Raw genomic sequence first — 11,272 nt, 5'->3', positions numbered from 1 at the left:
GAGCTCTGGGATCCCGGGATGGGAAAGGCATCTGAGGGCCTGAAGGAACGAAGTCAAAACGAGTGGGGCAGAAAACGGGAGGAAGGGCTGGGCGGGGGCGGGAGAGCAGGAGGCCACACGGCGCTGCTCTGAGCTGGGCAGGGGGTGCGGAGGGGGAGAGCCCCCGAGCACCTGCTCCCCGAGGGCTGACGCTGCCCATGGGGCCACCGAGCCGACAGGGCCGCGCCGCCGAGGCTCTGGTCCTTCGAGCCCAGCGGCCTTTTCCCAGCAGCCGTGAAGGCGTCGCCGTCCCGGCCTCCGAGCCTGCGCGTCCATCCCCGCAGCACCGGTGGCCCAGGCCCCGCCCATGCCTGTTCATGGTGGCACAGCACCGTTCACCCCGGGGCCCTGTGCACCAGGGGGAGTCACGGGGCCTGGGGGGCGGGTGGTGAGGGGACGGCGGGGTGCCGGCTGCTTGCTGGACCCCTGGGAGCGGCACAGGGGTCCCCCTGCAGCCTCTCCCGGCTCAGGCAGCAGCTCTCCGGTCCCGGGAAGACACTGACATGCAACCCTCGTGCCTGCGGTGCAGACGGGCGCTCATTACACTCCCTCCTGCAAAGCCTGATCAACTTCTCCTAATTAACCCGTTTTCTGTCAACGTGACATCATTGAATTCGCTCAGAGCCGTCTGTGCAAACAGAGAAATCTGAGACCCACTTGGCTACTTGTCATGAGGGAGATTCCAAAAGCAACATAGATTGGGTTTTGAAAACACATTTTCTATTCCCATTCGCCCGTGTTCTCCCGGTTCACCAGCTTCCGAAGTTTTTTCTAGAGCAGGAACCCTCGGTTCAGGGGCCTGTGAACGTGGACAGGAACAAACAGCGTCTTAGCCTCACTGAGCTCAACCGAAACTGAGCGTTTCCCTCCCCAGGAGCGTCCGCCGTGCCTGGCACTCACCTGCACCAGGAAGCTTTAAAAATAACTGCTTCCTTTGAAATCCTATGTGTCTTTACTCATTGAAAACATTAATAAATGGTGGCAGACGGGATTTTAGGGCAGTGAAATGATTCCGTGTGCTACTGTAACGGTGGGTACTGTCAGGCGCATTTGTCAAAAACCGTGGAGTGTAGGACTCAAAGGGAACCCTAATGTGAACCTTGGGCTTGATTAATAATAATGTATCAATGTTGGCTCATCAACTGCAACAAATGTATCCCACTGGTGCCAGGTGTGAGTAATAAGGGATGTACAGTGTGGGGGATGGGAAGGCTCCTACCATCTGCCCAATTCTTCTGGGAACTTAAAACTGCTCTAAAATATAGTCTCTTATTTATTTATTTATTTATTTATTTATTTATTGGCTGCGTCACGTGGCTTGTAGGATCTTAGTTCCCCGACCAGGGATTGAACCTGTGCCCTCGGCAGTGAGAGCGTGCAGTCCTAAATGCTGGACTGCCAGGGAATGCCCTAAAGTCTATTAATTTTTAAAAGTTTATTAAATATGAAAAAGTTATCCCCAGGCTACCAAAGGGGGCCCCTTAGAGCCCTGCAGGACCTGGGAACAGCGGCCCTGGCTCAGGCCAGCCCCTCAACAGCCAGTCTCCCCACTGGTGAATGGAGCAGGGCATCCAGGAACCACCGCAGACCAGGGCTCCACAGCTAGTGATGGCCACAGACAGCGGGCACCTCAGCAGTGGCCTGAAAGGAAGGAACGATCACATTGAAAGTGCAATTCTGTGTTGATGCAACTCACACACGTGCACACACGTGCACACACGCCCAGGCACACAGCCCCCCTCTAGGGCTTGCCCAGTGGGGTCCATTCCCAGCTTTGCAGATGGATCTGAATACTTCTGCAGGGTTTTCCGTTCTGAAGGCACACGTGGTTTAATCTCAGCCGGTACATTCAGAGCAATTAAACCAAAAAGCTCATTTCTGAAAAGAGATAAAGTATTTGAGTACCTGCATCAATGTGCAACATCTGTCTAATGTTCTTGACATTTCCCTGGTGGGTGAAACCATGTCCAGTCCCCGTAAATACTAACCCAACCACAAATACCTGAAGAAAGTGAGACATTTTCCTGCCAAAGATCAACCATGTTATCTCTTTAGATACATAGTTCTGGCAGGAATTTTTTTCTGTTTTAAAATCTCAGAGCAAAATTCAGTTTAACAATCAGGCTAAACATAGTCTACTTTAGAGCTAATGTGTTTGAAGTTGGGACCTAACACATGAAATATTTCAGGGGAAAATGCACAATATGTGACCCAGAAAGAAAGGGTTCCTCTAGAACTGAGCCCAGAGCGATGGCTGTTTGTAGGAAAGGTCTCTGCTTAGCGGAGCCTCACTGCGTGGAATGACCGCACAGCACGTTGACAATCCTTGTGCTACGTTGAGAAAGCAGGGTTGCGCTCCCCTTTCTGCAGAAACCAAGCCGCCATGAGACCCTGGGCCAGGGGTGCACCCATGTCCCAGCAAACACACACGCCAGGTCCCTGAGAGTTGTATGCCCCCCCCCCCGACCCTGGAAATGCCTATGCGGACATGGACAGGCCATCCATGCAGGGGGCTCGCCGGGAAAGCAGTGTTGTGGTCCATGCACTGGTTGGAAGAAGAATTTCCAGACACGAAGTATTTTAGAAAAGAGTGAGTTTATTGAGAACAGAGCAGAATTAACGAGGGGCCCTGCAAATACAGCCCGCAGACTTCCTGATATACCAGGGAGCGCCGACCCCCTCTGTGGGCTAGTAGCCAACTTTTATAGCCTCAAGACAAAGAAAATTCCTGCTGGCAGGATGGCATTAGGTGATTGGTCAGGATACTACAAGGTTACTACATGGTGATTATTTTACCTAATATGGAGTGGGGGGTGGGGGTTGTCCGGTTTAGGTTAGGAGAGCCCATGGCAACAGTTGCTATGGGGGCTTGGTTAATTCCAGAGTTTTTGTCCTGTGTCCTTGATGCAGGGCTCCACAGCAGGTGCAACAAAAAGCCAATCAAGGGAAGGCGACGCCTGTGGGGTTGACCCAGCCTGCGCCTGTAGGGTCATCCCTGCTGGGCCTGGGCACCTCCGGGCCCCGTCGCCAAACGCCAGGCCAGGGGGGCCTGGGACTGGCTGCGGGAGGGGACCTCACCGCCTTGCCACTCTCCTCCCGAGCACCAGTGGGACGATCTGTGATGGCCAGGAGGCCCCTACTCAGCACACGGGCAGCTGCTGGTTGGGGACCGTCCGGAAGGGCTGGCGCATCTGCAGCAAGGCAGACGATGGGAAGGCGTCTCTGGACAGCGTGCCAGGAGCCGGGTGATGGAGCACCAGTCAGGCCTGTGCCCCTCCTCTCCGGAGCCCACCCTACGACTGCCCTCTCTGCAGCCACTCGGGTGGGGTGGGGCACGGAACCCTAGGCGTGGGGGGAGGCCGGGGAGGTAGCTGGGCCACAGGCTAGGAGCCTGTGTCTCAGACGAAACCTGGGAGCAGGGTCTCAGCAAGTCACCTGAGACAGTGAATCCCAGGAGGTAAGGACCCCGTGTACCCAGGTGAGATGAAAACATGTCACCCCGAGACTGCACGGAGTATTCACAGCAGCCACAAGGCAGATAACCCAAGTGTCCACCGACAGAAAAGGAGACAAACAAAACTTGGTTCATCGCAGCCAGGGAACGCCATTCCCCACGATGGAGGGGAGCCCTGACGCAGACGGCGGTGTGGGCGCTGCAAACACTGAGCTCCGGGGGGGATGCCAGGCGCCGAGTCCACGCACAATGAGACCCGCTGGTGTGAACGTCCAGGCTGGGTGACTCCCCGGGGACGGGACTCGGACATGAGGTCTCGGGGGCTGGACCGGGCTCAGGCAATGGCTGAAGGCAGTGACGGAAGGCTCTGGAACCGACTGTGGTGACGGCTGTACAATCTGTGAACGCCCTAAAGCCTGCTGAATCACACCCTGTGATGGGTGGTCTGATGGGATGAGAGCGGTGTCTCTGTAAATCTGGCTCTGGAATGACCAGGTGCCTCTGGCCTGGGGAGACGAGATGGACTGAAGGGCTCCCTGACCCCTGTTTCTGTCATGAGTCCTCGCCCTAAAAACACGAGGGGAATTCCTTAGGGCCATTCTCTCCATGACAAATGGCAATTAGGAGCTTCGTGCTTGAACCTGCCTCCAGACTAGGGACTCAAAGGCTGGGTGACTGTCATGGCAGTTGGCCCTAACACAGCCCCTTCCCACCTGCGTGAGGAGCTCCTGTCCGCCCACGGGGGCCTGTGCTGGGCGATTCCCCCATCCTGCTCCCACCGGAAAACCGGGGGGCAGGAGCAAGGGGGAGGAGGGGCTGACGCAGCCGGTGGGGACTGGCAAGGCTTTCTCCCCGAAGCAGGCGCCCCCCCAACCCTCCTCCTGTGGGCGCACGGGCCCCACCCGTCCAGGCCCCGTGCAGGACCAGCACCCGGGCCCCAGCAGCCCGGCCACGGCTCCGGTACCCCTGAGCCCCAGCCTGCCCTCCCCCACCCCCGTGCTGCCATACTCATCTGCGACCCCACCCCCTTCGCAGGACCGCTTCCTGGACCCCATCCACAGCCCTCCTCGGTTCGGGCCTCCTCCACCCCACTCACCCCTCCCCAGTGCCCGGCAGGTCGGGTCCAGGTCCATTCATAGTCCTCCCGGCTCCCTCAAGACCCCCGGCACCCACTTTTCCTCCTGCGGGCTTCCTGGCTGTTCCCTGAGGCCCAGCTCACATCCCCCCGCACCCCGTCCAGGGTGCCTCGTGTCCACACCCCCCAAATCCACATGGTGACGTATAACCCCCAACACGATGGTATTTGGAGAAGCGCCTTAGGGGTGATTCAGTTTCCACGAGGTCATGAGGGTGAGACACCCACAATAGGGTCAGTGTCCTCCCCAGGGGAGACCAGGCTCTCTCAGTCATCAGAAGGCACCATCTATGCACCAGGTGGGGCCCCTCACCCGGCAAGGGATCAGCCGGCACCCAGACCTTGGACTTCTGCCTTCCACCCTGGGAGAAATAAGTGTCCGTCGTACTTCATAATGCAGCCTGAGCTGACCAGGACTTCCCACCCCCCCTCATCGCTACCCCACCCCCATCCCCACCCCCATCCCCAGGAGGGGCGGGTCCGCTTGCTCAGGCCTCAGCCTCAGTTTCCTCATTCCTGAAGACTGAGGATTCTAACCCCACCCCCAGCTTCGGGTTCCCCGGGCCGCACCCCCAGGCTCGGGGCCCCGGGCCCCTGCCCTCAGCCACACCAGGAAGGAAGGCACACCCCCTCGCTTTGCCTCCCTCTAGGCCCAGCCAGTCTGTAAAAGTACAGGGTCAAGGGCGCTGGCCGCCCAGCCCGAGGCCTCTGATGTCCGAGGTGAAAGGCAACCCTGGCGTCAGGCGGAGCTAAAAATAGATCAGCCGGCACTGCCAGGATGCTCCGAGGGCGGGGCAGGAAGGGAGGCTCTGGGAACTATGTAAGTGACGGGACTCAGGCCTAGCAAGGCCGCACCGGAGCGTCCGCTGACGTGCCTCCAGCCTGAAAAGGTGGGCGAGGGGCTGTGGGCAGCCCACCCCAGCCCCGGCCCCTGCCTTCCACTGGGTACTGATCGGCTCCAGTCCGGAAGCTTCCTTGGGGCTCTAGGGGTGCGGGAAGAGTACAAGCCACTTAGCTTTTCCCCAGCAGACGACGGCCACTCTCAGGCCACGGACGGGGCCCCCACCGGCCAGCAGGATGGCCGTGCCCCACCTGGTTTCCACCTCCTCCACCTTCATCCTTTACCGCGGCCTGACGATGGCCAGGGCAGAGGCCGGCTCCCTTCTCTGCGGGAGGCTTTGGGTGCCAGCGGCCCCAGCCTCAGACCACTGACAGCTCCTGCGCAGTGTCCAGGAGGGTGGAGATGCCCGCTGGACACGCCCCAGGCCCAAGGCAGGAAGGGGGCGGGTGGGAGGCCCAGGACAGGGAGAGACTGGGCAGGGGAGTCAGGCAGAGCTTCCTGGGTAGCTTGAGGCCAGGAACGCAGGGAAGGATCTGGTAATGCCCAGAAGAGTCACGCAGGGAGAAATATGCAGAAGACCCACGGGGGTGGGAGACTGCAGGGGATTTTTCTTTTCTTTTCTGCTTTTCTTTATTTTACTAATGTTCTACCCCCAACAGGGATTATTTTATAATCAGAGAAAGAAACTTGAAGAAAAGGGAAGGTACCACCCTGGTTCCTGGTACAGCAGGGGGGCCACACCACCAGTGGCAGGGCCTTTAAACCCTGCAGACAGGGCTCGGGGACCAACTGGGATGCCCCAGCCCCAGTGTCCCCAGCTGTGAGATGTGGGCACCGTGGCAACTTGCAGGCCCACGGTGAGGGCCCCGTAAATGTTGGCTCTGCCCCTCACCGCCCCCACCACCCCCAAGAGCAGCCTAGCAGGTGGCATGTGGAGTGTTCCCATACTGTGCGCTTTATGGGGAGTGGAGACCAGAGGTGCAGTGGGGAGGGGGGATCGGAGGAACGGGGCTGGGCTGGGCGGGGGGAGGGTGACAGAAGGCCAGTCATGTGCCCTGCACACTTGTCGCCTTCCACCCTGCTGTCCTCCACCGGCCAGCCTGCTCCACAGCAAAGGTGAGGACAGCTGGCCAAGGGGCTGGGGGCAGGCAGCCAGCCCCATGGGGAGCAGGGTCGTGTGACCGGGTGGGCGAGCGGTTGCTGGGTGCCTGCAGGGACCTGTGGGGCTGGAGGCTGGAGGGGAATGGGGGGCGGGGCAAGGGCTCCCCACGGGCTCCCCACGGGGCCCACCCCCTGCTAAGGGGGCAGAACCCTCCCCACAGGGACACGAGGGAGGCCCAGCCGGCCCTGTTCTAGGGAGACCCGTGGGAAGCTGGGACCCAGAGTCAGGAGGGCCCCAGACAGCTCCCTCGGCTCCGCTGACAGCCCGGCCTCCCCGCCCTTCCCCTCCTAAGCACACCGGCCCCTCCTGCCTGGGACGTGCTTGTGGGGTCCCTCTGTTGAGAGGGCCCCTCCCCAGCCCCTTCCAGAATGGCAGGGGCCTTCCTGCTCCACTGAGCTTTTCCCACCTCTCCCCCACAAGGTGCCCACTCCTCTGGAGGCCCACTCCCTTCCTACAGCCACTGTGCCCAGCGTTTGGGGGGGCGGCCGGCGGGGGGAAGGAGCTGAGGGCCGGACATCACCGTGGCACCCCAGATACCACCAGGAGGCAGCCATCAGCCCAGGTCTGGGGGGCCAGCTCTCAGTGAGGGTCCTACCTCCTGGGTCCTGAGAAGAATGGCGATCACACAGAAGGACGCGGTGAGATGCAACGACATCAAACTGGCAAGAAAACGCGATCGATCTGCTGCTTAAAGAAACAGTCACAAAGACTGAAGAAAAAAAAGTCTGCCTTCCCTTTCAATTAGAACTGCTGTCTGTCCCAGGGGACAGCGCGCCCCAGCTGGCGGGGGCGTATAAAGCCCTGGGACAGGAATGGCCAGGACTCGGCTCCCCTTTAGCCCCTCCGGCCTAGCCGCCCTCCTGAAGGCTTCAGTGCGGGCAGCCCCATCCTGGGTGCCATGGGTGTCTGAGCAGTGGGTGGCTGGAGGGGAGCCTTGGGGCCATGGCATGGAGAGGCCCCCAGCCCAGGGCAGGAGAGTGCCCTGAGCAGGACCAGGTGGCGTCAGGTCATCAGGAGCAGGGTGGTCAAGGGACCTGGGAGCCCGCAGGCCTGAGGGTCCTATCAGGGCCGGGCCCAGCTGGAACATAGAGGGCGCTGGCCTGGGACGGTCCAGGGGCGACTCCAGGGCAAGGGACTGCCTGTGTCTCCTGCAGAGGCGGTCCCCCATCTGTCTGTGGCGCTCCAAAGCCCCATGTGCTGGTGGCCATCCTTGCACTTGACCTTGGGGCTGGTCCTGCTGCGCTGGCCCGCAGGGAGGGGCTGGGAGAGCCGGGCTGGGAGAGCCAGGCTGGTAGTCAGGAGTGAACGTGCCCAGGCCAGGCTGCCATCTTGGGGGACCGGGGTCCCGATCACTCCGAGACATGCGTTTCTCCACGGAGCAGTGCCTGGCTTACAGGGAACGCCCTCTCTCTGCGGGGTCGTCACTTCCTCCCCAAGTCCAGGCCTCATCCCAGGGCAGCTGCGTCTCCCTCAAGGCGGGCGTGGCAGCCCCTGGCCCCCAAGGGAGCCGTCTAGGACCAAGGCCTCAGAGCGGGGCTTGAGGTGGGGAACAGCTCTGGGCAACCGCGGGCGCAGAGGGTCTGGACGGCCCCTCTGGCCTGCACACGGAGGCCAGGCTGCCCTGCCCCAAGTCAGGGCCTTGGCTCTGCTGGACCCTCAGGGCAGGGGCAGGAAGGGTAGGGGAGGGCAGGTGAAGGATAGCACCCCCTCTCTGCCCTCCTGGACTCATGCAAGGTTGCCCCTCCCTCCTCTGGGGGTGGGTCTCAGGGTGGGAGGGCCTGGACCAGAACGGCTCCTCCTAGGGGGTTTATTCTGGTAAGATTTTGTTTGAGAAAAGGGCTCTGATGCTCCAAATGTTTGAAAACCACCATCTTCCCGCTACCCGCACCCAAGAGTCAGGCCCAGAACCCCAGGCCCCACGGGGAAGGGAGTCCCACCCCTCTTCCATCCTGGAGAGGACCTCCGGCCTGGCCAGGAGCAGGTCCTGCTGGGTGTGGGGACACCACGAATGTTCTAGTAAAGCCAGGAACAGGCAGAGGCACCACCGTCCCCTCTGGGATGTCCCTCGGCTCTGAAGGAGCCGACCAGGAAACCAGGGGGTCGAGGTTTCACAGGGAGAAACGAGCAAACTCTCCACCTCCTGAGATGTCGTCCTGCCTGGGAAAGTCGTGCCAGCTAGAAAGCCCTGAGGGGGCTGGCCGAGGAGCAGCAGCAGCCAGAACAGCGACCCGGCCCACGGGGAAGGAGGACCGCAAGCGACCCGCCCTCAAAGCCGCCACTGTCCACGCGACGAGTGCTTCCCCGGGGTCCACCCGCACCGCAGGTGCGCCCGAGTCACGGTGACTTCCCCACAGACCTCTTTGTTCTCTTACATTTAAACCGAGAGCAGAACTCATTTTCTTTATCTTTCTGTTTGCTTTTTGGTCTTCAGAGTGACAAAAAGGGGTATGGAACGCACTCTTACAAAGAACAGGCGAGGTTTTTATCCTTTTTACGTTGAAGTCTGACTGCAGTGTGGCAGCCCCATCGCCTCCGCACGGGACAGGGGGACAGGGCGGCCCTGGGGCTGGTGCGGGGAGCCCAGCGAGACCCACGCTCTGGATGAACGTGGAGGGGGACGGGGATGGGGAGGGGGATGAGGAGGGGGAGGCGGCCGGTTGTCAAGCACACAGAGACCCCGTGCGCCCGGGGCTGGGTTGTCCCGAAGCCAGCAGGGAGGTGACGCGGCCCTGCTCCCCTGGGCGCCCTGACCCCGGAGGCCACCCTTGCTGCTGGGCTCTGGCTCTTCACAAACCAGAAAAGCTAAAGTCTGCGTCGGGGGAATAAATACATTTGGCCAAGAGGAGTCACAGCACTCCGGTGTCCTGTCCTCGTGGCCAGATGCACCTGCTGCCCCCGGAGGCCTCGAACAAGGCTGACCCCGCGGGCCGGGTCTCTGCGCGCAGCTGGCCAGAAGGCTTGCAGGGTCCTGGGACGGAGCGGGGGTGCGGAGGACACCCCTGAAGTCAGGAGCTGCAGGGGAATAGCCATGCCCTCATTGTCTGTGACCTGGGGGGAAGCAGAAAGGGACACAGGTTACCTCAGGGTCCACTGCCGGGGGGCAGGCCTCTCGGAGCCCAAGCACCAGGCCAGAGTGCCCACCCGGCTCCTCTGAGTCTCTCCCTCAGGCTCTGTGGCCCCTCAGCTTCACCCAGCCCTCACCATCTCGGGAGTCCCGCCTCCTTTGGTGCCCCCGCCCCTCTTCTGGGGCAGGTGTCTGAGCCCTGCATCCCCCGTGCCCACCCTACCTACCAGGGGCCCTGAACTGCCCAGGGAAGGTGCAGGATCCTCAGTGGCCCAGGGACCCAGACCACAGGCTTGTCCTGCAGCCCCGCAGCCTTGGGCCAGCACACAGGGGCTGAAGGCAGGCCAACTGTTCTGGGTCCTGCCAGCCGTGAGTAACTGGGGGTTTGGGGGGTGCTGATGGCTGTGCACGTGCCCCAGGCTCAAGGCTCAGAAGGCCCCAGTGTGAGGAGTGATTGACACCCCTGGAGCCCCACCCCCAGCTGGGAGCCCCACCCCACCACCAGATGCACCCTCCTGCCTTAAAGAGACCCCCTTGGGGTCAGGGGTGGGCGGGGGTGGGGCAGAGGGCAGACCCTGGACAAGAAAATCCTCTCCCAGGTTGGTGGGGAGCCCAGGCTTCAGCCCTGCTTCCTGACTTGTCCCCACCTCCCATGTGACCAGGAGGCGGTCATCCTCGACCAGGGACAGCGGACATTTCAGCCCTGTGTCTCAGGGCCAGCCCCTCCCTAAAGAAAGCAGTGGGCTCTCAGGGAGGGGAGGCTCCCCAAGTCCCACAAAACAGGGGGAAAGTGTTCCCCACACGCAGCTCTGCCGGTCACAGGAGGCTCTGGGAAGGAGGGAGCCTGGAAGGAGGGGGTGGGAGAGGCCAGGAGCCTAGAGTCCAGTGAGAACAGGCGGAGCGCACAGGGGCTGCCGGCCACAAAGCCGGCTGCTGGCCCCCCAGGAGGGGAGGTGTACCCGCACCGGTGACAGCGTGCCTACACAGGAGGAGGGAGAGGTGCCAGCCGGAGCCTGGCCCAGCCCCGAGAGCGGGCGTCTGCTTTTGCAGTCTTGGAAGCCGTGAGCTGCTATGACAAGACCCCGAATGCCCTGAGACGGCCACGCCAGCCACGTGGAGGGCCCGGGCGTGCGTGTGCGAAGGGAGGTGCCGGCCACCCCGGCCGAGGCCTTGGGCAGGCGAGGACACCCCAGCCCGGCTGACGCCACTGGCCGGGAGCGCACACAATCATGAGGAATAACCAAGCAGAGCTGTCTGAAGTCACTGTGTTTTGGGGAAGTTTGTTCACAGAGTGATCATAAACTGAAACAAATACCCTACGTGTCTGAAGTCACTGAGAGGTTTCGATTTCTCTCAGAGACCTGGGAACTCATAACTGATCATATATAAACGACCCCAAATGAGGCAAATCCAACTCTGCAGAGAACAGATCTGAAGAAAAACAAAATATATTCATAATTATCTGCGTGGATAAGCTACAACTTTTTTTTAGATTTCTTCTTTGACGTCGACCGTTTATAAAGTCTTTATTGAATTTGTTACAATAGTGCTTCTTTTTTTATGGTTTTTTTGGCCAC

The 11,272-nt window shown here is 60.8% G+C and overlaps 1 protein-coding gene across 3 annotated transcripts in view; it reads right to left on the bottom strand.

The window, feature by feature from the left end:
* Nucleotides 1-2,639: 2,639 nt before the first annotated feature.
* PWWP2B (PWWP domain containing 2B) overlaps nucleotides 2,640-11,272 on the bottom strand; it is a 30,188-nt gene continuing 21,555 nt past the window's right edge. For 2 of the 3 annotated variants that reach the window (XM_082639398.1, XM_082639402.1), the window contains exon 3: nucleotides 5,152-9,679. Coding sequence is in view for 1 of the 3 variants with exons in the window: in XM_082639402.1 (XP_082495528.1) it covers nucleotides 9,666-9,679 (14 nt within the window). In the remaining 2 variants the exon portion in view is untranslated. Of the gene's footprint in view, nucleotides 4,061-5,151; nucleotides 9,680-11,272 lie in introns of those variants that run through there. The other variant, XR_014295595.1, reaches the window with a different exon arrangement.

This window comes from Mesoplodon mirus (assembly GCF_964341445.2).
Source record: "Mesoplodon mirus genome assembly, chromosome: 2".
Classification (NCBI taxonomy): Eukaryota; Metazoa; Chordata; class Mammalia; order Artiodactyla; family Ziphiidae; genus Mesoplodon; species Mesoplodon mirus.
Note: the sequence above shows the minus strand (reverse complement) of the source record. Positions and strands in the feature narration are given on the sequence as shown.